This window comes from Ornithorhynchus anatinus, chromosome 1 (genome assembly GCF_004115215.2).
Source record: "Ornithorhynchus anatinus isolate Pmale09 chromosome 1, mOrnAna1.pri.v4, whole genome shotgun sequence".
NCBI classification, from domain to species: domain Eukaryota; kingdom Metazoa; phylum Chordata; class Mammalia; order Monotremata; family Ornithorhynchidae; genus Ornithorhynchus; species Ornithorhynchus anatinus.
In genome coordinates, this window is record NC_041728.1 from 180,725,694 (window position 1) to 180,748,085 (window position 22,392).

At 57.0% G+C, this 22,392-nt stretch overlaps 1 protein-coding gene across 1 annotated transcript in view; it reads left to right on the forward strand.

The window, feature by feature from the left end:
* The first annotated feature begins 4,298 nt into the window (after positions 1 to 4,298).
* PLCD4 (phospholipase C delta 4) overlaps positions 4,299 to 22,392 on the forward strand; it is a 35,573-nt gene continuing 17,479 nt past the window's right edge. Inside the window, exons 1-4 of the mRNA XM_029067042.2 lie at positions 4,299 to 4,482; positions 18,094 to 18,162; positions 19,458 to 19,619; positions 20,262 to 20,490. Coding sequence (XP_028922875.1) covers positions 18,138 to 18,162; positions 19,458 to 19,619; positions 20,262 to 20,490 — 416 coding nt within the window. The 5' untranslated portion in view covers positions 4,299 to 4,482; positions 18,094 to 18,137. The remainder of the gene's footprint in view (positions 4,483 to 18,093; positions 18,163 to 19,457; positions 19,620 to 20,261; positions 20,491 to 22,392) is intronic.

The following is a 22,392-nucleotide window of genomic DNA, read 5'->3' on the forward strand; positions in this document are numbered from 1 at the left end:
ACAGAGGGGCAGGGGAGACAGACATTAACATAAAAATAAATAAATAGCAGTTATGGACATAAGCACTGTGGGGCGGGGGGGGGGGGGGGGGGGCGGTCCCGTCCGGAACAGCGAGGGCGGGGAGACCCGGGGAGGGTGGGGGCGAGGCTCGGCACATTCATTCATTCGATAGTATTTAGTGAGCGCTTACCATGTGCAGAGCACTGGACTAAGCGCTTGGAATGGACCGGTCGGTAACATCTCCCCCCTCTCCGGCCTCAGGGCCAGACCCCGCCGAAGAGCCCCGGAACCGCCCGACGCCAAGGTCGGGGTGGGCAGGGGTTGCCCCGGGGAGGGGGGTGGGAGGCTGCCCTGGACGTCTCTGACAGATCTCACGGCATCCCGGGGAGACTAAAACGAGGCCCGGCCTTCGGGCCGCTCGGTAACGACGACTGCGGCGTTCATTAAGCGCTTGCTATGTGCCAGGCCCCCTACGAAGCACTGGGGTGGCTACGAGCAAATAGAGTTGGACGCGGTCCTCGTCCCAGCTGGGGCTCACATCAAAGGCCCCGTTTTACAGGCGAGGGAACCGAGGTCCAGAGAAGCAGAGCGACTTGCCCGGGATCCCCCGCGGCGGACGGCTTGCCGTGGGCAGGGAATGCGTCTCCCGCCTGGGTCCGACTTTCCGCTCCGCCACTTGACCGCTGCGTGACCCTGGGCGAGTCACGGCACTCCTCCGGGCCTCGGTTCCCTCGTCTTTCGGATGGGGACGAGGACCGGGAGCCCCACGTGGGACGGGGGCTGCGTCCAACCCGACCGGCTTGCGCCCACCCCGGCGCTCAGCACGGCGCCCGGCACGTGGCAAACGCTTAACCAACGCCGCGACGAGGACCGTCGTCACCGGTGACGAGCCCTCGGGTCCGCCTGCCCCGGGCAGGGCCGGGCAGGTTTCCGGAAGCCCCGGGCAGCGTGGCTCAACGGAGAGAGCCCGGGCTTGGGAGTCGGAGGTCGTGGGTTCTAATCCCGGCTCCGCCGCCCGTCAGCCGAGTGACCGTGGGCTAGTCGCTTCTCTGAGCCTCACTTCCCTCATCTGTAAAATGGGGACGGAGACTTGGGCCCCCACGGGGAACAACCGGATGGCCCCGTACCTCCCCCCGGCGCTTCGAACGGTGCCGGGCACAGAGTAAGCGCTGAACAAATGCCAACGTTTCACTTCTCTGCGCCTCAGTTCCCTCATCTGTAAAATGGGGATGAAGACCGCGAGCCCCACCTGGGACGACCTGATGACTTCGTATCTCCCCCGGCGCCAGGAACGGTGCTCGGCGCACGGTAAGCGCTCAACGGACCCCATCCTCGGCATTCTCCTCCTCCCCCAGTAGCGGCACAAGGCGGGGTGGAGAGCGCCCACCCCTTGGGTCCCGCGGGGCCGGGCCCCCGATCGGGTTTCCGTCCTCGTTAATAATAGACGGTGAGGGAGGCTCAGCGGATGGCAGAGGGGCGGGGGCGGGGGTCACCCGGGGTCACGGCCCCCCCGCCCGGGCCCCCAGGCCGCAGACGGGAGAGGGCCGAGCTCGGACCCCTCGCCCGCCCCGACCGCCGACCCCCTCCCAGGAGAGAAGCGGGGACCGAGCTCCAGCCGGGGACGGGCCAGAACCTGGAACCGGAAAAGAAGAATCACGGTACCGGTTAAGCGCTCACTACGCGCCGGGCACCGCGCCGAGCGCGGCGGCGGGTACGGCGGCGTGGGCTTGGGAGTCAGAGGTCACGGGTCCGGATCCCGGCTCCGCCACCCGTGGGCTGTGCGACCGCGGGCAAGTCACTCGGCTCCTCTGGGCCCCGGTGACCTCATCCGAAGATGGGGATTAAGACCGGCGGCCCCACGTGGGCCAACCCGATGACCCCCCCCATCTACCCCGGCGCTTAGAACGGCGTTCGGCACATAGTGGGCGCCCAACAAATACCGACACCGTTATCGCTGTCGCGAGCAGGTCGGGTCGGACCCAGTCCCCGTCCCACGGGTCTCCGGCCCCTTCTTCCAGATGAGGGAACCGAGGCCCGGAGAAGCGAAGGGACTCGCCCGAGGTGGCGGGGCAGACGGGGGGGGGGGGGGGCGGGATCGGAACCCACGACCTTCTGACTCCCAGACCTGTGCTTAAAAGTATCGTTACGGTACTTGAGAACAGTGCTTGGCACAGAGTAAGCGCTTAACAAATGTCGTCGTCGTCGTCGTCGTCGTCATTCACCCTTCCCCCGGCTCTCGGCCTCTTCCACCCCACCCTACCCTCTCGCATGTCCCCGCCTTTCCTCACCGACAGTAATCATCATAAAAGCGTAATAAAAGCTGGAGAAGCAGCGTGGCTCAGTGGAAAGAGCACGGGCTCTGGAGTCGGGGCTCGTGAGTTCGAATCCCGGCTCCGCCACTTGTCGGCCGGGTGACCGTGGGCGAGTCGCTTCACTTCTCTGGGCCTCAGTTCCCTCATCTGTCAAATGGGGATGAAGACCGGGAGCCCCACCCGTGGGACAACCTGATTCCCCTGGGTCTACCCCCAGCGCTCAGAACAGCGCTCGGCCCACAGTAAGCGCTTAACAAGTACCAACGTTATTAATAAAAGTTCTCCGGCGGTTTCTACGTACCGGGCAGCGTACTGAGCGCTGGGGCGGATCCAGGCAAACGGGGGTGGGACCCCGTCTCCAACCCCGTTTGACAGATGAGGTCGCCGAGGCTCAGAGAAGTAAAGCGAGGCGGAGGCGGAGGCGGAATCGGAACCCGGGTCCTCCCGACCGCCAGGCCCCGGGCGGCCCCGGGCTCTAACCACCGGGCCGCCCCGCTTCCTTTCCCTCCTGGGCCCCCGCCCCGCCCCGCCCCGCCCCGGCCAACCTGCAGAGAGAGGGGTCGGGGGGCAAACCCGGCCCCCCGCCCTCGACCCGCCCGCCATCGGCCCCCTGCCCCTCAGCCCCCGGGGTCGACCCCCTACCCCTCCGGGACCGTCCCGTCCCGTCCCGTCCCGTCCCGTCCGCCCCCCCCGGTCGGGGTCCGGGGGCCTTTAAGAGTCAGTGGGCTGAGCCGCCCACAGCGCGGCCGGAGGGGCCGGAGGGGCCGCACGGGCCGCAGCGGCCGCATCCAACGGACACCCTCCCCCCCGGGCCCCCCTCGGACACCCCCAGACCCCTCCGGACACCCCAAACCCCCTCCGGACCCCCCCCCAGGTCCCCCCAAGTCCCTCCGGACTCCCCCGGACGCCCCTCCGGACCCCCCCAGGTCCCCCCGGACACCCCTAAACCCCTCCGGACGGCCCAGACCTCCCAGGACACCCCCCCCCCGGATCCTCCCAGACCTCCCAGGACCCCCCCCCCGGATCCCCCCAGACCTCCTCGGACCCCCCCCCCCCAACCCTCCCGGACCTCCCCAGACCCTCCCAGACCCCTCTGGAGCTCCCCGGACCCCCCACGACCCCTCCGGCCCTCCCCCGGCCCCCTCCGGCCAGTCCGGCCCCCCCTCAGATCCCCCCGGCCGGCCGGAGGAGGCGGGCCGAGGCCTCGGTGGGGGGGAGAGGGGGGAGAGGGACGCAGGGGGAGGAGGAGGGAAGGATAAAGAGAGGAGGGGGGCACCGCGCCGGACACAGACACGCACAGAGACAGAGGGAGGAGAGAAGGGCCGGACGCCGGCCCCCCCGAGACCCCCGGCCCCCTCCGGCCCCTCCGCCGCCCACGGTAAGGAGGAGCCGGGTCTCGGGTCCCGGGGCTTGTCCGCCCGCCGGTGCCCGGCGCTTCGCAGAGCGGCGGGGCTCGGGGCGACGGTGGCCCCGGCCGGTCCTGCCCGCCCTGCCCTCCCTCTCCGCCTCCGCCCGCCGGACCCCCGGACCCTTCCCATCCCCCGACACCCCCCCCCGACCCTTCCCGTCCCCTGACGGTCCCCGCGATTCGACCCCCTGCCCCTTCCCACCCCCTGACATCCCCTCCGGACCCCCGATCTTCGAGCCCCCTGACCCTCCCCACCCCCCGACACCCCTCGGGAACTCCGGACCCCCGAGATTCGACCCCCCGGACCCTTCCCTCGAGCTTCGACCTCCTGACCCTTCCCACCCCGACACCGCCTCCGGACCCCCGCTATTCGACCCTCCGACACCCTCGAATCCCCGAGATTCCGACCCCCTGACCCTTCCCACCCCCTCCGGACCCCCGAGATTCCGACCTCCCAACCCCTCCCCCTGTCTGCCCAAACTGTGCCCCGAGCCTTGCCCCTACGAGGCCGTGCCCCCCCCCAGAACGGCCCCCCGTCCCCAATCCTTTATTCATTCATTCGTATTTATTGAGCGCCGACACTGCGCAGAGCGCTGGACTCAGCGCTTGGGAGAGTCCAGGTCAGCAACGGAGAGAGACGATCCGGCCTCGCCGTCTAGAAATCCACAACCTCCCGTCTACAAAGCAGCGTGGCTCAGTGGAAAGAGCCCGGGCCTGGGAGTCGGAAGGTCACGGGTTCCAATCGCCACTCCGCCACTTTGGGTGAGTCAGTTCGCTTCTCCGGGCCTCGGTTCACTCATCTGGATGAAGGCCGTGAGCCCCACGGGGGACAACCCGATGACCCCGTATCTCCCCCAGCGCTTAGAACGGTGCTTGGCACATAGTAAGCGCTTAGCGAATACCGTCATCATTATTCCGATCCCCCTGAGGCTCTCCCAGCTGAACTCCCCCTCAACCCCAAGGTCATTCCTTGCCCGACACTTCCTCGCTCCGTCCTCTCCCGCCCCGTTTAGACGCCGCGGGCCCGTCGTTGGGCAGGGACGGTCTCTATCTGTCGCCGAATCGTCCATTCCAAGCGCTTAGTTCAGTGCTCTGCACAGAGTGAGCGCTCGATAGATACCATTAAATGAATGAATTCCTAGCCCCAGCCCCTCTTTCCGGCTCGGGGCGGGGGGCTGATCTGGGGAAGGGGGAGAGGTCCCGGCAGCCGGACCCCCTATGGTACCCCCACGTTGGATACGATGAATCCTCACAGATGGGGTGAGGCCGACAGGCGGAGGAAATACTGAATGAGGATGACGGGCCCGTCGTCGGGCAGGGATCGTCTCTTTGCCGAACTGGACCTTCCGAGCGCTCGGTCCAGTGCTCTGCACAAAGTAAGCGCTCAGGAGATACGATCGAACGAGATCCGGAACGAGAGAGCGGGGCCTGGATCATCGCAGAAGCCAGACGATGAGGGGGACCTCGATAACGAGGGGATAATGAGGAGAAGATGGGGAACCCTGGATCGTGGGGAAGAGTGGACAGTGGAGAAATCTGATTGATGTGGGAGGCTGGAGGGGGGGAAGAGCCTGGATAATGGGGAAAAGTGGATAGGGGAAGCCCAGATAATGGGGCAGAGGGATAATGATAATTATATCACTCGTCCATTCGATCGTATTTATTGAGCCCGTACTGTGTGCAGAGCACTGGACTAAGCCTATGGGATGACGTGCAAATTCCTGAAGCGTATCATAGTCTATTTATTTTTATTAATGATGTGTATATATCTATAATTCTATTTATTTACTTGCTTTGATGTCTGTGTCCCCACTTCTAGACTGTGGGCCCACTGTGAGCGGGGATTTTCTCTATCTGTTGCCGAATTGTACTTCCCAAGCGCTTAGTACAGGGCTCTGCACACAGTGAGCGCTCAATAAATACGATCGAACGAATGAATGAGTGCAATATAACAATAAAACAGACATATTCCCGGCCCACACCAAGACTGAGCCTTTTCCTCTGCTCCTCCTCCCTTCCCCACGGCCCCGATTCCCTCCCTCCGCTCTACCCTCCCCGGCCCACAGCACTTGTGTATATTTGTACATATTTATTATTCTATTTATTTTATTAATGATGTGTATATATCTATAATTCTATTTATCTATTTTGATGCTATTGATGCCTGTCTACTTGTTTTGTCTCCCCCCCCACTTCTAGACTGTGAGCCCGTTGTCGGGTAGGGGTCGTCTCTCTCTGTTGCCAAATTGTACTTTCCAAGCGCTTAGTCCAGTGCTCTGCACACAGTAAGCGCTCAATACAACTGAAGGAATGAATGGAGGGGGAGACTTATCTTGTCTACTCGTTTAGCTTTGTCTCCCCCCTTCTAGACTGCGAGCCTGTTGTTGGGCAGGGATTGTCTCTGTTGCCGAATTGCACTTCGAGTGCTTAGTACAGTGCTCTGCACAGAGTAAGCGCTCAATAAATACGAGCGAATGAGTGATCCATCCCCCCCGTTCCAGTTTTTCCCTTACTATCCGTGTTTCCCCATTTACCAGTAATAGAAATACATAAGAATACAGACGGGGACATGAGCGCTGGGGAGGAATAAAGAGAGCGAGTCAGGGGGACGCAGAAGGGAGTGGGAAAAGAGGGAAGGAGGGCTCAGGCAGGGAAGGCCTCTTGGAGGAGGCGGTGTTAATATAGCAAAAAGGCCTTTCCCATTAAGCTCTCTTTCCCCCCCACCCCCAACTCCCTCTCCCCTTCTGCGTCATCTCCGCCCCTGGATCTGTGCCCTCTGGACATCTGGCATTCTCCCGAACCTCAGCACTTACTGTAAATTATTTATTTATATTAATGTCCGTCTCCCCCTCAAGACTCAGAGCTCTTTGTGGGCGGGGAAGGTGTCTACCGATTCTGGATTATGGGACTCTCCCAAGCGCTCAATAGATACCGTCGCCGGATCGATGAATTATAATTATATTATCAGTGGTGTCTGCTAAGCCTTCGCTACGTGCCAAGATTGCGTTCTCGTTGCGGGCGGGGAATGTGCGGGGCGTACTCTCCCGAGCGCTTGGTACGGTGCTTGGCGGACAGTAAGCGCTCAATAAATACGAAAGAATGAATGACAGAAGCACACCGGATCCAGTCTCTGTCCCATCTGGGGCTCACGGTCTCAAGGAGAGGGAGAAGAGGTTATCTAAGCCCCATTTTACAGATGAAGAAATCCAGGCACAAGAGATCAAGTGACTTGGCCAAGGTCATTCGGCAGGCAAGCGGCAGAGCCGGGATTGGAATCCAAGTTTCCTGCCTCCCGGTCCTGGGCTCTCTCCACTAGCCCACGCTGATCGGGGAAGCCTGGTAAATGGGGAAACACGGGAAGTAATGGGAAAAACTGGAACGGAGGGGGATGGATCCTTCATTCGGTCGTATTTATTGAGCGCTTACTACGTGCAGAGCACTGGACTAAGCACTTGGGAAGTACAATTCAGCAACAAATAGAGACAATCCCTGCCCAAAATGGGCTCACACCTAGAGAAGGGGGAACAGGAATAAGGGGGGGAATCCGGTAGCGGGGAAAACTGGAAAATGGAAGGGACTTGGATAATTGCAGCATCCGGAAAGAGCCCGGGCTTGGGGGTTAGAGGACATGGGTTCTAATCCCAGCTCTGCCACTTGTCAGCTGGGTGACCTTGGGCAAGTCACTTCACTTGTCTGTGATTCAGTTCCCTCACCTGTAAAATGGGGATTAAGCCTGTGAGCCCAGGGGGGACAACTTGATTACCTTGTAATGACCCCAGCACTTAGTAAAACGTTTGGCACATAGTAAGCGCCTAACAAATGCCAGAATAATAGTTATTACTGTTATCATTATTAACTGGGAAACTGGATGATAGGCCGACTTGGATAATGGAGCAAATTAGATAATGAGTGGATGGGGAGAACGAGGAAACTGGATGGGGGTGGAGGGGCGAAGGGGACGTTGGTCATGGGGGAATCCGGATAAAGGGGAAATTGGATCATTCATTCATTCGTATTTATTAAGCGCTTAATGCGTGCAGAGCACTGTACTAAGCACTTGGGAGAGGACAATACAACAAACAGACCCATTTTCTGCCCATAATGAGCTCACAGTCTAGACGGGAGAGAGACAGACATAGCGTGGCTCAGTGGGAAGAGCCCGGGCTTGGGAGTCAGAGGTCATGGGTTCGAATTCCCCCTCTGCCACTCGTCAGCTGTGTGACTGTGGGCAAGTCACTTCACTTCTCTGGGCCTCAGTTCCCTCATCTGTAAAATGGGGATTAAGACTGTCAGCCTCACGTGGGACAACCTGATGACCCTGTATCTCCCCCAGCGCTTAGAACAGTGCTCTGCACATAGTAAGCGCTTAACAAATACCAACATTATCATCTGTACAAATAAATAAAATGACTGATAGGGACATAAGCGGTGCGGGCCTTGGAAGGGGGAGAGAAAAAGGAGCAGATCAGGGTGACGGAGAAGGGGGTGGGAGATGAGGAGAAAGGGGGCGTAGTGTGGGATGATGGCAGAGCCTGGATACAGGGGAAAACTGGATGGTGGCGGGACCTGGATAATGGGGAAGATGGGTGATGGGGGAACCTGGATAATGGAGAAAACTGGATGATGAGTGGACATGGATGCCAACTCTGTTATATTGGAATCAATCGTATTTATTGAGCACTTACTATGGGTGGAGCAGTGCCCATAAATGATGGATAGGGACCTAAGTGGTATGGGGCTGGGAGGAGGAGGATGAAGAAAGGGAGCGAGTCAGGGCGACGCAGAAGGGAGTAGGAGATGAGGAAAGAGGGGCTTAGTCAGGGAAGGCCTCTGGGAGGAGGTGGGCCTTCAATAAAGGGGCTCGGGGAAAGAGTCACTGTCTGTCGGATATGAGGAGGGAGGGCATTCCAGGCCGGGGGAGGGGAACGTGGGCGAGAGGTTGGCGGCGAGATGGAGGCTCAGTGAGAAGGTTGACATTAAGAGGAGTAAAGTGCAAGGGTTGGGTTGAAGTAAGAGAGCAGAGAGGGGAGGTAGGAGAGGGGGAGGTGCTTGAGTGTCCTCTCCCCAGTGCTCTGTACACAGTAAGTACTCAATAAATACCACTTATTGCTTGAGTGATGCACTTATGTCTAAATCTGTAATTCATTTATTTCTATTACTGTCTTCCCCCCAGCCCCCTAGACCGTAAGGTCATTGTGGGCAGGGAATGTTGTCTCTTTATGGTGGTAACGTAGTCTCCCAAGGGCTTAGTACCGTGTTCCACACATAATAAGCTCTCATTAAATACGACTGAACCGATACGGAGGAAACGGGATAATGAGAAAACTGGATGTTGTGGGGACTGGGATAATGGAGGAAACTGGATGATGGGAGGACTGGGATAATAGGGGATACTGGATATTGGGGCAATTGGGATACTGGAGAAATTGGATGATGGTGGGGCCTGGATATTGGGAGAAATTGGATGATGGGGAGACTTGGATCATAGGGGAAACTGGATAGGGGTGGGACAGAGATAGTGGGGAAACTTAGATAATGGGGGGACCGGAATAATGAGGAAAACTGGATATCGGCCGGAGGGGCGGGAGGACCAGGATAATGGGGAGATCTGGGTGATGGGAACTAAGTGATGCCAACCCTGGAAAAAGGGGGCGGGAGGTTAGAGACCCCAGAGACACGGCCTTCCTTTCTTCTCCTGGGCTGAGTTAGTTTCCCTTCTGCCCCAAGGCGGGGGATTGGAAGAGATGACCCTAACCCAGGAGCTGAAACCAAGCAGCCTTTCGGTCACCGGAACAGTCATTCGATCATTCGTTTGTTCAATGGTATTTATTGAGCACTTTCTGTGTGCAGAGCATGGTACTAAACTCTTGGGAGAGTCCAATACCGCAATAAACAGACACATTCCCTCCCCACAGTGGGCTTACAATCTAGAGGCTGGGGCAGGGGAAGACAGAAATAATAATAATCACAATAATAATTAGGGTATTTGTATCCAGTGCTTAGAACAGTGTTTCACACAGTGCTTAACAGATGCCATCATTTTTTTAAAAAACACTTACTATGCGTCAGGCACTGTACTAAGCGCTGGGGTGCTTACAGCAAAGTGGGTTGGACACAGTCCCTGTCCCATGTGGGGCTCACATTCGCAATCCCTATTTTACAGATAAGGTAACTGAGGCACAGAGAAGTGATGTGACTTGCCCACGGTCACACAGCAGGCAAGTGATGGAGTCAAGATTAGAACCCATGACCTTCTGACTCCCAGGGCCGAGCTCTAGTCACTACACCACGCCGCTTCTCATTAACCCAGAGGAGAAGCAGCGCTGCCTAATGGAAAAACCTTGGGCCTGAAAGACAGAGGTCTTGCATTCTAATCCTGGCTCCACCTCTTGCCTGCTGGGTGGCCTTGGGCAAGTCATTTCACTTCTCTGGGACTGAATTTCTGCAAAAATGGAGATTTAGTGCCTGTTGTTCTTATGTAGAATGTGAGCCCCATGCGGGGCCTGATTAACGCGTATCTACCCCAGCACTCTGCACAATGCTCGGCACATAGTAAGTGCAGAATACAGTTATTATACTTATTATGGTACCTGTTAAGCACTTAGTGTGTGTCAAGCACTGGAGTAGATTGAAGGTAATCAGGTTGGACACAGTCCCTGTCCCACGTGGGGCTCACGGGCTTAATCCCCATTTACAAGTGAGGTAACTGAGGCCTAGAGAAGTGAAGTAACCTGTCCAGGGTCACACGGACACAGGGCAGAGCCGGAATTAGAACCCAGCGCCTTCTGACTCCCAGGCCCGGGCCCTAGCCACTAAGCCACACTGCCTCTCATGTTACGATGGGTAACTCAGCAGAGAACTTGTGTATGTCTCTGCCAAAGCCACCGTCCAGGGGCCGGGAAGCCACCGCAGAGCCAACTCCAGGGCCGGGACAGAGCCGAGCCAAATTCCTTCAGTCAGTCAATCGTACTTATTGAGTGCTTACCGTGTGCAAAGCGCTGTACTAAGCGCTTGGGAGGTCACGCTGGAACGATAGAACGCTTTCCGGGCCCACACAAGCTTACAGTCTAGAGGGGGAGTATTTGTTAAGCACTTGCTATTTGCCAAGGCCCTTTACTAAGCAGCGGGGTAGATGCAAGACAGTCGGGTTAGACGCAGTCCCTGTCTCACGTGGGGCTCACAGTCTTCATCCCCATTTGACAGATGAGGGAACTGAGGCCCAGAGAAGCTAAGCGACTTCCCCGAGGTCACACAATGGACAAGGGGTGGAGCCGGGATTAAAACCCAGATTAAGACCTTCCGACTCCCAGGCCCGGGCTCTACCCACTAGGCCACCAGTTCCCCCCACGAATGTTATGCGATCTCCAACCCCGCCGACCCAACATCTCCCTCTCCCACTGGGAAGCTGGGAATCGTGAGGGAATGAGTCCGTTCATTCAATCGCAGTTGAGCGCTCACTGTGTGCAGAGCACTGAACTAAGCACTTGGAAAGTACAATTCAGCAACTAATAGAGACAATCCCTACCCAATAACGGGCTCACAGTCTAGAAGGGGGGGAGAAGTGTCCTATTGTCCTAGTTGTAGTATTCTATTGTCCTCTCCCGAGTGCTTTAGTCCAGTGCTCTGCACACAGCATTCAATACGATTGAATGATAATAACGGTATTTGTTAAGCCCTTACTATATGGCCCAAGGTCACACAGAAGAAAAGTGGCAGAGTTGGGATTAGAACCCAGCACCTTCTGACTCCCAGGCCGAGTTCTAGCCATGAATGGAGGAAGAAAAGGAGTTCGTTCACCTTAGTGCCGGGCCGCTAAGCCCAGCCTCTGCCCCTCCCGCGACCCCTCGACTCTCTCCCTTTGCTCTCCTCCCTTCCCGCTTATGTATCGATGTACATATCTATCATTCTATTGATTTTGATTGATGCCTGTTTACCGGTTTTGATGTCTGTCTCCCCTTCCAGACTGTAGGCCCGTTGTGGGCAGGGATTGTCTCTCTTTATTGCTATATTGTACTTTCCAAGCGCTTAGTCCAGTGCTCTGCACATAGTAGCAGCGTGAAGAAGCAGCGTGGCTGAGAAGCAGCGTGGCTCAGTGGAAAGAGTACGGGCTTTGGAGTCAGGGTTCATGAGTTCGAATCCCAGCTCTGCCACTTGTCGGCTGTGCGACTGTGGGCAAGTCACTTAGCTTCTCTGTGCCTCAGTTCCCTCATCTGTAAAATGGGGATTAAGACTGTGAGCCCCACATGGGACAACCTGATTCCCCTATGTCTACCCCAGCGCTTAGAACAGTGCTTGGCACATAGTAAGCGCTTAACAAATACCAACATTATTAGTAAGCGCTCAATAAACACTATTGAATGAATGAATAAATACAACTGAATGAATGTATGAGCCCCCACCCACTCTGGGCCGAGCTCTGACCCTTCTCTGGCCCACGATGGGGAAGCTAAGACTAAGGTGGTAATAATAATAATGATAATTTGTTAAACACTATGTTCCAGGCATTTTATTTGTCACAATGCCCCGGCTCATACTAACCAGGGCATTCCTGGATCGGGAGAGCCTCAGTCACCTGTTGTAATAATAATTATGGCATGTTAAGCACTTACTATGTGCACAGCACTGTTCTAAGCACTGGGGGAGATAAAAGGTAATGAGGTGGTTCCACGTGGGGCTCCCAGTCTTCATCCCCATTTGACAGATGAGGTCACTGAGGCACAGAGAAGTTTAGCAGCTTGCACAAGGTCCCACAGCAGACAAGTGGCAGAGCCGGAATTAGAATCCATGACCTCTGACACTCAAACCACGTCACCAATCCCCAAGCTCACTGTGGAAAGTCTTTGACATAGTTTTACCAACATGCAAGGGAGTAACACCTACTCACACACTCAGTCACTCCCCCAAGGGCCCGATACCAGCCTGGGGGCAAAGGAGCCCATTCTGCCCGGGTTCCTTCTCGCTGCTTCCGCTTTCCAGTGCCGCTCTCCTCCTTCCTTGGCTGCCTGCTTCTTTTCCAGGTGCTTCTGCAAGATTCAAAACGAGCACCTTTTATCTGCCTTAGGTATGGCAGCTGGGGCTCTACGTGGCAGTCGTTGATGGGTCCAGGCCCGGTAGCGGGTAGAACAGGAAAAGAAAGCCCCTCCTCCCCCAAAGGCCGGCAATCACCTGTCCTCAGGTAGAGCTCATCAGTGCCTTCGCCAGTCTCTTCCTTCTTGTTGTCCGTGAGATCACAACCCGTCACTAACAAGGCAGGTTGTTGTGGGCTCACCCCACTACTAAGCGCTGGGGTAGATACAAGATCATTCATTCATTCAATAGTATTTACTGGGCGCTTACAATGTGCAGAGCACTGGACTAAGCGCTTGGAGCGTATAATTCGGCCACAGATAGAGACAATCCCTGCCCACTGAGGGGCTCACAGTCTAATCGGGGGAGACAGATGGACAAAAACAAAACAACTTAATCATGATAAATAGAATCAAGGGGATGTGCACCTCATTAACAAAATAAATAGGGGAATAAAAATATATACACATGAGCACAGTGCTGAATCACTGTCAGTGGGACCCAATCCCTGTCTCGCATAGGGCTAGCAGTCTTCATCCCCATTTTCCAGATGAGGGAACAGGCCCAGAGAAGTGAAGCGACTGGCCTGAGGTCCCCCAGCAGACAAGTGGTGGGGCCAAGATTAGAACCCACGACCTGCTGACTCCCAGGCCCGGGCTCTAGCCACTAGGCCGTGCTACTTGGATGACTAGTGGCAGCAACAGTGGTATTTTCTGAGTGCCTACCCAGTACAGAGCTCAGTAATAATAATAAAATATTCATTCATTCAATCGTATTTATTGAGCGGTTACTGTGTGCAGAGCACTGGACTAAGCGCTTGGAACGGGCAATTCGGCAACAGATAGAGACCATCCCTACCCAACGATGTTCCAGAAGTGGGGAGACTGACAACAAAACAGAACAAGTAGACAGGCATCAATAGCATCCAAAAAATAATGATGATGGTATTTGTTAAGTGCTTATTTTGTGGTAAGCTCTGTTCTAAGCGCTGGGAACGATACGAGGTAATTAGTTGTACCACGTGGGGCTCCCAGTCTTCGTCCCCATTTTACAGATGAGGTCACTGGGGCCCAGAGAAGTAAAGTGACTTGCCCAGAGTCACACAGCTGACAAGACGTGGAGTGGGGTTTAGAACCCACAACCTCTGACTCCTGTACTAAATGTCTTGGAGAGTCCACCAGAAGCGAAAACCCTCGATGCCTGCCCATAAAGAAATTTCTCTCTGAGGGCCCAAGACTAATAGTCACCCTTTCACATGGATTTCCTTCTTTCCCACCCTCAGCCACCCAGCACTTGGGTCAATCAATCAATCAAACAAGTCCAGTGCTCTGCACACAGTAAACGCTCAATAAATATGATTGAATGAATGAGTGAAAGGTATTGATTGAGTGCTTGCTTTGGGCAGAGCACTGTACTAAGCACCAGGGAGAGTAGAGTATAACAGAGATCCTAGACATTTTCCATGCCCACAGCGAGTACAGTGCTTGGCACCCAGTAAGCGCTTTACAAAACCCATAAAAACCAAACCAACAAAAAAAAAAACCCAATGAGTTTACAGTCTAGAGAGGGAGGCAGATGTAAATATAAACAAATCAATTATGGACATGGACATAAGTGCTGTGGGGCTGAGGGAAAGGGAATAATAATAATGGTATCTCTTAAGTGTTTACTCTGTGCCAAGCACTGTTCTAAGTGCTGGGCTAGATACAAGTTAATCAGGTTAGTCCCAGTCCCTGTCCCACATAATAATAATAATAATTATAATAATAATGTTGGTATTTGTTAAGCGCTTACTATGTGCAGAGCACTGTTCTAAGTGCCGGGGGAGATACAGGGTCATCAGGTCGTCCCACGTGAGGCTCACAGTTAATCCCCATTTTACAGATGAGGTAACTGAGGCCCAGAGAAGTGAAGTGACTTGCCCACAGTCACACAGCTGACAAGTGGCCGAGCCTGGAGTTGAACCCATGACCTCCAAAGTCCGGGCTCTGTCCACTGAGCCACGCTACATGAGGCTCACGCTCTTAAATCCCCATTTTCCAGATGAAGGAACTGAGGCCCAAAGAAGTGAAGTGATTTGCCCAAGGTCACCCAGCAGATTGTGGTAGAGCCGGGATTAGAACCCAGGTCTTTCTGATTCCTCAGGCCCAGGCTGAAGCCATTAAGTCACGCTGCTTCCCCAATAATAATGAGGGTATTTGTTAAGCTCTTACAATCTATCGAGCTCTGGGACCTGTCCGTATCCATAATTTATTTTGATGTCCGTCTCCCCCTGTAATAGTAATGGTACTTATTAAGCGCTTACTATACGCCGGGCACCGTTCTAAGCGCTGGGGTAGATACAAGTTAATCAGGTTGGACCCAGCCCCTGTCCCACGTGGGGCTCACGGTCTTCATCCCCATTTTCCAGATGAGGGAACTGAGGCCCGGAGAGGTGAAGCGACCTCCCCAAGGTCACCCAGCAGACAAGTGGGGGAATCCACAATTAGAACCCAGCTCCTTCTGCCTCCAAGGCCTGCGCTCTATCCGCTTGGCCACGCTCCTTCTCCAGACCGTAAGCTCCTTATTCATTCCATCGTATTTATCGAGCGCTTACTGTGTGCAGACCATTTGGGAGAGTCCAACAGAACAATATAGAGACACACTCCCTCCCCTCTTACAGTCTAGAGGGGGAGCGAGTGTCTGTTTATTGTTCTAGTGTGCTCTCCCAAGTGCTTAGTCCAGTGCTCTGCACACAGTAAGCGCTCAGTAAATACGACTGAACGAATGAACGAGTGAACAGGGCGTCCGGAGTGGGCTAAGGAGAGGGGGCCGAGGGGATTGGAGTGCGAGAGGAGGAGGGTGGCGGGGGGACCGGGAGGGGAGACAGAGGGGCTCGGGTGGGGGTGGGGAGTGGGAGGTGGGGGTTGGAGCTGCCCAGATGGGGAAGGGGTGGAGGGGGGGGAGGGGAGCGATTGGGTTACCGACGGAGGCCGCCAAGGTGAAGGAACTAAAAGTGTCTCCAGCTGCCCCTCGCCCAGGGGGAGCAGAGAGCCGGGGCCAGGGTGGCGGCCGGAGAAACGGGGCGGCGGGGGACAGAGAAACAAGGCTGCGGGGGACTGGGATGGGAGAAGGCGCCGGAGGCCTCCAGGAGAGGGAGGCACCATCTGGAGCGGCCAGATAGGCCAGGCCTGGGGACACCGGCAGCTGCCACCGAGTCCCTTCCCGCTCCCCGTCCGGCCCCGACGGACACGGCAGCGTTTTGCGAGGTATTGCCCCCCTCCCTGCCCCCTCCGTCTCTGTCCCCCAGCCCTCCGGCCTCCGCCCCTGCCCCGTCTCTTCCCCTAATTTTTGCCCCCGCCCTCTGCCCCTGCCCCAGCTTCGGGCCGGCTAAACTCTCCGACAGCCTCCCGAGTCTCGGGTAACTCTGCCAGGCCCAGTGCTTAGTACGGTGCCTGGCACATGGTAAGAGCTTAACAAATACCATAATTATTATTATTATGAGCTGTGGTCGGGAGGGTCTGAGCACCCACCCCGAGAACCGCCCCTCCCACCCGCACAGACGCCCCACAGGCGGGCGCCCGGGCTTCCCGTCGTGTCCACCTCAGGGTCACACGTCCTGATCCAAGCCGGGCCGGAGCTGGGGAGGCTGCGGCCCGGCGGAGGGGACGGGGTGACCTCCCCGCTGTCCGCGTTGGACCGGCTTCTGACCAGGCCCTCACGAGGCCTCGTGATGGGGGGAGGGTCAAAGGGCAAAGAGGGGATCCTGCAACCCCCCCAGCTTCCCGGAGGAGTCAGAGTCTGGGGGGTTGGAGTCCGGGGCTCTGGGAGAGGACACGGGTCCGTGACTGGAGATATCGGGGGAGGGGGGCGGGGGGCAGAGCCTGGGGATCTGGGAGAGGACATTGGGGGTTGGTGTCTGGGATTAGGGGAGAGAATTTGGGGGGTCAGTCTGGGGATCTGGGGAGGATTTGCGGGGGTCAGAGTCTGGGTATCTGGGAGAGGACATGGGGAGTAAGAATCTGGGGTCTGGGAAAAGATATTGGGGGGGTTGGAGTCCAGGGGTCCGGGAGAGGATTTGGGGGGGTCACTGTCTGTGGGTCTGGGAGAGGATTTTGAGGGGTCACAGTCTGGAGGTCCTGGAGAGGATGGGGGGTGGTCAGTGTCTGGAGGTATGGGAGAAGACATGGGGTGGGGGTCGGTATCTGAGAGGGGTCTGGGAGAAGATTTTGGGGGTCAGAGTCTGGGGGTCTGGGAGAGGATTTGGTGGGGGATAAAGTCTGGGGGTTTGTGAGCAGATTTGGGGGGTTAGTGTCTGGGGATCTGGGAGAAGATTTGGGTGATCAGTGCCCGGAGGAGGAAGAGCTCCCAGAGGAGAAGGGATGTGGGAGTCGGGGAAGCCTGGGGAAGAGAAGAGAAACGGGAGCGGTGAGGGCCTGGGACGAGGACCGTGGCTGGGGGGAGCGGCCGGAGGTTCAAAAGCCGACGGATGGAGACACCCCCCCACCCCAACCCCAGTGTCCCCCCAGAGACCTGCCACGGGGCGGGGGCAGGGGGAGACGGCGGACTGGGGGAGGCCGAGGACGATCCTGCCCCACTCATCTTGGAGCGGTGAGAAGCAGCGTGGCTTAGTGGGTAGAGCCCGGGCCTGCCAGTCAGAAGGACCTGGGTTCTCGTCCTGGCTCTGCCGCTCGTCTGCCGTGTGACCTTGGGCAAACCACTTCGCTTCTCTGGGCCTCAGCGACCTCGACTGGAAAATGGGGATTAAGACTCCGAGCCCCAAGTGGGACAAACTGATGACCTTGTATCTACCGCAGTGCTTAGAACAGTGCTTGGCACATAGTAAGCACTTAACAAATACCGTTATTACTACTATTATTATTATTATCACGTCCAACTTGATTAACCCCCAAAGCTTAGAACACTGCCTGACACATAATAAGAGCTTAACAAGTATTAATAAAAATAATGGTATTTTTAAGTGTTTACTATGTTCCAGGCACTGTTGTAAGCACTGGTTACTACTATTTATTTTTATCATCACTATTCTTAGCAGGAGGGTCTCTGTGCTGTGATTCAGGCTGAGGGGAGAAAGGGTGGCCTGCCCGGAGTTAGAGGGCTGGGTGAAGTGACTCCTGGCGGGAATGGGCTACAGACACTTTTCCCCCACCCCCTTCCTGAGTGGAAGCGGGATCCCTGAGAAGAAGCCAGGGCTTACGGGGCGGGGGCGGGGGGGTGTCTGCCCCTGTTTGAAGGCCCTCACCACAGCGGGGTCCTGCCCAGGGCCCTGTCTGCCTCCTGGGCTGACTCCCTCTTTGTCTCTCCCAGTTAGTGCCCAATAGGTGCCCCCTCTGCCAGCTGAACCGCCGGCGATGGCCTTCCCCCTCCACAGCTTCCGTGAGTGACCCCTCACAGGGGAGGGGCATGGAGGAGGGGGGGGGGGAGGGAGGGATGGATGGACAGTGGGGAGAGGAGGAGGGAGGGAAAGGGAAGGGGATGGGAGAAGGAGGAGGGAGGGAAGGGTCGGGGAGGGATGGATGGACAGTGGGGAGAGGAGGAGGGAGGGAAAGAGGGGGGTGGGAGAAGGAGGAGGGAGGGGGAAGGGTGGAGGAGAGAGGGATGAACAGTGGGGAGAGAAGGAGGGAGGGTAAAGGGAGGGAGGTGGGAGGAGGAGAAGAGGGGAGGGTGGGGGAGGGAGGGATGGATAATGGGGAGAGGAGGAGGGGGGGAGGGAGAAAAGGGGAAGGGAGGAGGGGGAAAAAGAGGGAGGGGGAGAGGGAAGAGAGAGGGGAAGGAAAGGGAAGGATGAAGAGAGGGCTGGAGAGGAAGGATGGTGGAGAAAGGCGGGGGAAGGGGAAGGGGGGAAAGGAGAAGGGAGGGAAGGGAAGGATGAAAGGAGGAGGGGGAAGGGATGGGTGGTGGAGAAAGGGGGGGGGGTCGGGGAAAGGGGGAACGAAAGGGAGGGAAAGGGAAAAGGAAGGGAGAGAGGGAAAGGGAAGGATGAGAGGAGGGGGCAGGGACAGATGGTGGAGAAAGGGAGGGAAAAGGAAGGATCTATCCTTCAATGGTATTTATTGAGCGCTGACTGTGTGCAGAGCACTGTGCTGAGCGCTTGGGAGAGTACGAACGGGAAAGGGACGGATGGTGGAGAAACGGAGGGAGGGGGGAGGGGGCGAGGAGGAGGGAGGAAAAGGAAGGGAGGGAGAGGGGAAAAAGGAGGGGGGGAGGGGGAAAGAGGGGAAGGGAGAGGAAGGAAGGGAGAGGGGAGAAAAGAAGAGGGAGGGAAAGGGAAGGGAAGGGAGGGGACAGGGGAGGGATGGTGATGGAGAAAAGGAGGGAGGAGAAAAGGAGGGAAAGGAGGGAGAAAGGAGTAGGGGGAAGGAGGAGGGAGGGAAAGGGAAGGATGAAAGGACGGGACAGAGGAAGGAATGGTGGTGGGAAAAAGGAGGGAGGGAAAAAGGAGGAAGGAGGGAAAGGGAAGGATGAAGGGAGGGCTGAGGAGGCAGAAGAAAAGCAGGGAGAAGGGGAGAGATCGGGCAGCCTGGGGATCTGGGGGAGGGGTCCTGGGCAGTGTCCAGCAGCTGGCCACCCCGGCCCTGGCCCTGGGCAGGCGTCTCAGGGTCCTGCTCCCCCTGCCCCCAAGACCCTCCTGACCCCTCTGCCCCCCCGTCCCCCCGGCCTTGTCTGGCCAGGGCCCTGGGTGGACGAGGAGCTGATGCGGACCCTGCAGAGCGGCTCTGTGCTGCGCAAGGTGAAGTCTCGGAGCTGGAAGAAGCCACGGCACTTCCGCCTGCAGGACGATGGCATGAGCGTCTGGTATTCCCGCACCGACGGGGGCACCGCCAAGCCCAGCTGTGAGTCACCCGCCGGACCGGACGACGGCCAGAGGCACCGAGCTCCGGGCACCGGGCAGAGTCGGGCAGGGCTTGGGGCCCAGGAGCCGGGCCTGCCAGCTGGGCCCAGAGAAGGGTGACCACAGGGCCGCTGGGCATTCATTCATTCACCCAACCATATTTATTAAGTGCTCACCGTGTGCAGAGCACTGGACTAAGCGCTTGGGAAAGTACAACACGATAAACAGACCCATTCCCTACCCACAATGAGCTCGAGTTCACTCATGCACTCATTCGATCGTATGGATTGAGTGCTTACTGTGTGCAGGGCACTGGACTAAGCAATTAAGAGAGCACGGTATAACAGACACGTTTCCCGCCCACAACGGGCTCACAGTCTAGAGACGGGGAGACTGATATCGATTCAAGTTAAGCGGCCTTTGTTAGTCTCTGTGAGAGCCGGTGTCCCTGCGTGTGGTAGAGAGGGCATTTTGGGGCACCACTACTTTCCCCGGAGGTTCTCTCTCCTCCCTGTCGCTCTGTCTGTCGGCCTGTCCGGCCTCTCTGTCCGTCTGTCCGTGTCTGGCCATTCCCGGGGGAGGTGGGGAGCCCGGCCTCGAAGACCTCCCCCGCGGACCCCCGGTTCCTGTCGTCCCTCCGCAGTCTCGATGGCGGACGTGGAGTCGGTTCGCGAGGGCGCCGAGTCGGAGGTGCTGCGCAGCCTCGCCGACGAGTTCCCGCCGGACCTGGGCTTCACCGTGGTCTTCCACGGCCGCCGCCCCAACCTGGACCTGGTGGCCGGCAGCGCCCAGGAGGCCCAGGACTGGGTGCGGGGGCTGCGCGGCCTGCTGGACTTCGTCACCGGCATGGACCAGCAGGAGAGGAGGGATCAGTATCCGCACCCAGCCCCCCGGCCCAAGCCGGACAGGCCAGGGGACCCTGGAGGGGGGGTGGGGGTGCGGTGAGAGAGGAACGACCCTCCCGGGAGGGGCGGCTGCCGGGGAAGGGGTCCTGGAGCCCCTGCCAGGCAGCTGGATCAGAGCCAGAGGAGAGAGGGAGGTGGGGAGGCCTAGAGTCTAGCTTCTCTTGTACCTTACCCCAGGACTTCCTTAGCATAGTCAATCGTATTTATTGAGCGCTTACTGTGTGCAGAGCACTGGACTGAGCGCTTGGGAGAGGACGACAGAAGGAGCATGGCGTAGAGGCTAGAGGCCGGGCCTAGGGGTGAGGAGTCACTAATCCCGGCTCTACCACTTGCCTGCTGTGTGACCTTGGGCAAATCACTTAACTTCTCTGGACCTCGGTTGCCTCATCTGTCAAATGGGGATGGAGACGGTGAGCCCCGTGTGGGAGAGGGGCTGGGTCCAGCTGGATTTGCTTGGATCCACCCCAGCGCTTAGTACAGCGCCTGGCGCATAGTAAGTGCTTAACAAATTCCATAGTTATTATTATCAGGCACATTCTCTGCCCACCGTGAGCTTACAGTCTGGACTAAGCACTTGGGAGAGTACTTACAATAGAACAATTCATTCATTCATTCAATCATATTTATTGAGCGCTTACTATGTGCTGAGCACTGGACTAAGCGATTGGAAAGTTGAATTCAGCAATAAAGAGAGACAATCCCTGCCCACACCAGGCTTACAGTCTAGAAGGGGCGGGGTGGGGGGCAGACATCAAAACAAGTAAACAGGCCTCAATATAAATAGAATTATAGATATGTAATAATAATAATGTTGGTATTTGTTAAGTGCTTACTAGGTGCAGAACACTGTTCTAAGCGCTGGGGCAGATACAGGGTAATCAGGTTGTCCCACGTGAGGCTCACAGTTAATCCCCATTTTACAGATGAGGTAACTGAGGCACAGAGCAGTAAAGTGACTTGCCCACAGTCACACAGCTGACAAGCGGTGGAACCGGGATTCGAACCCATGACCTCTGACTCCCAAGCCTGGGCTCTTTCCACTGAGCCACGCTGCTTCTCTACATATATACACAAGTGCTGAGGGGCAGGGGGAGAGGGGAAGAGCAAAGGGAGTAAGTTGAGGCGATGGGGAGGAGGAGCTGAGGCCTTGATTCTATTTATTGCCATTGTTCTTGTCTGTCCGTCTCCCCCGATTAGACCGTAAGCCATCAAAGGGCAGGGACTGTCTCTATCTGTTACCGATTTGTCCATTCCAAGCGCTTAGTCCAGTGCTCTGCACATAGTAAGCGCTCAGTAAATACTATTGAATGAATGAATGAATGAAAAGGGAGGCTTTGCCTGGGAAGGCTTCCCGGAGGAGGTGAACCTTCAATAGGGCTTTGAAAGGGGGGAAGTATGCTAATTTGGCAGATGTGAGGAGGGAGGGAGGGCATTCCAGGCCAGAGGGAGGACGTGGGCCAGGGGTCGGCGGCGGGACGGGCGAGAAGGAGGCCCAGGGAGGAGGAGAGCGGCACCAGAGGAGCGGAGTGTGTGGGTTGCGACGGAGAAGGAGAGAAGGGAGGTGAGGTAAGAGGGGGCCAGGGGATGGGGAGCTTTGAAGACAAGAGTGATGAGTTTTCGCTTCATGCAAAGGTTGACAGGCAACCCCTGGAGATTTTTGAGGAGGGGCTGACATGTCCCGAGCGTTTCTTTAGAAAGATAATCCGGGTATCAGAGGGAAGTATAGACTGAAGTGGGGAGAGGCAGGCGGTTGGGAGGTCAGAAAAAGGAGGCTGAAGCGGTCATCCAGTTGGGATAGGATGAGGGACTGTATTAACGTGGTAGTGGTTTGGATGGAAAGGAAAGGACAGATCTTGGCGAGGTGAAGGT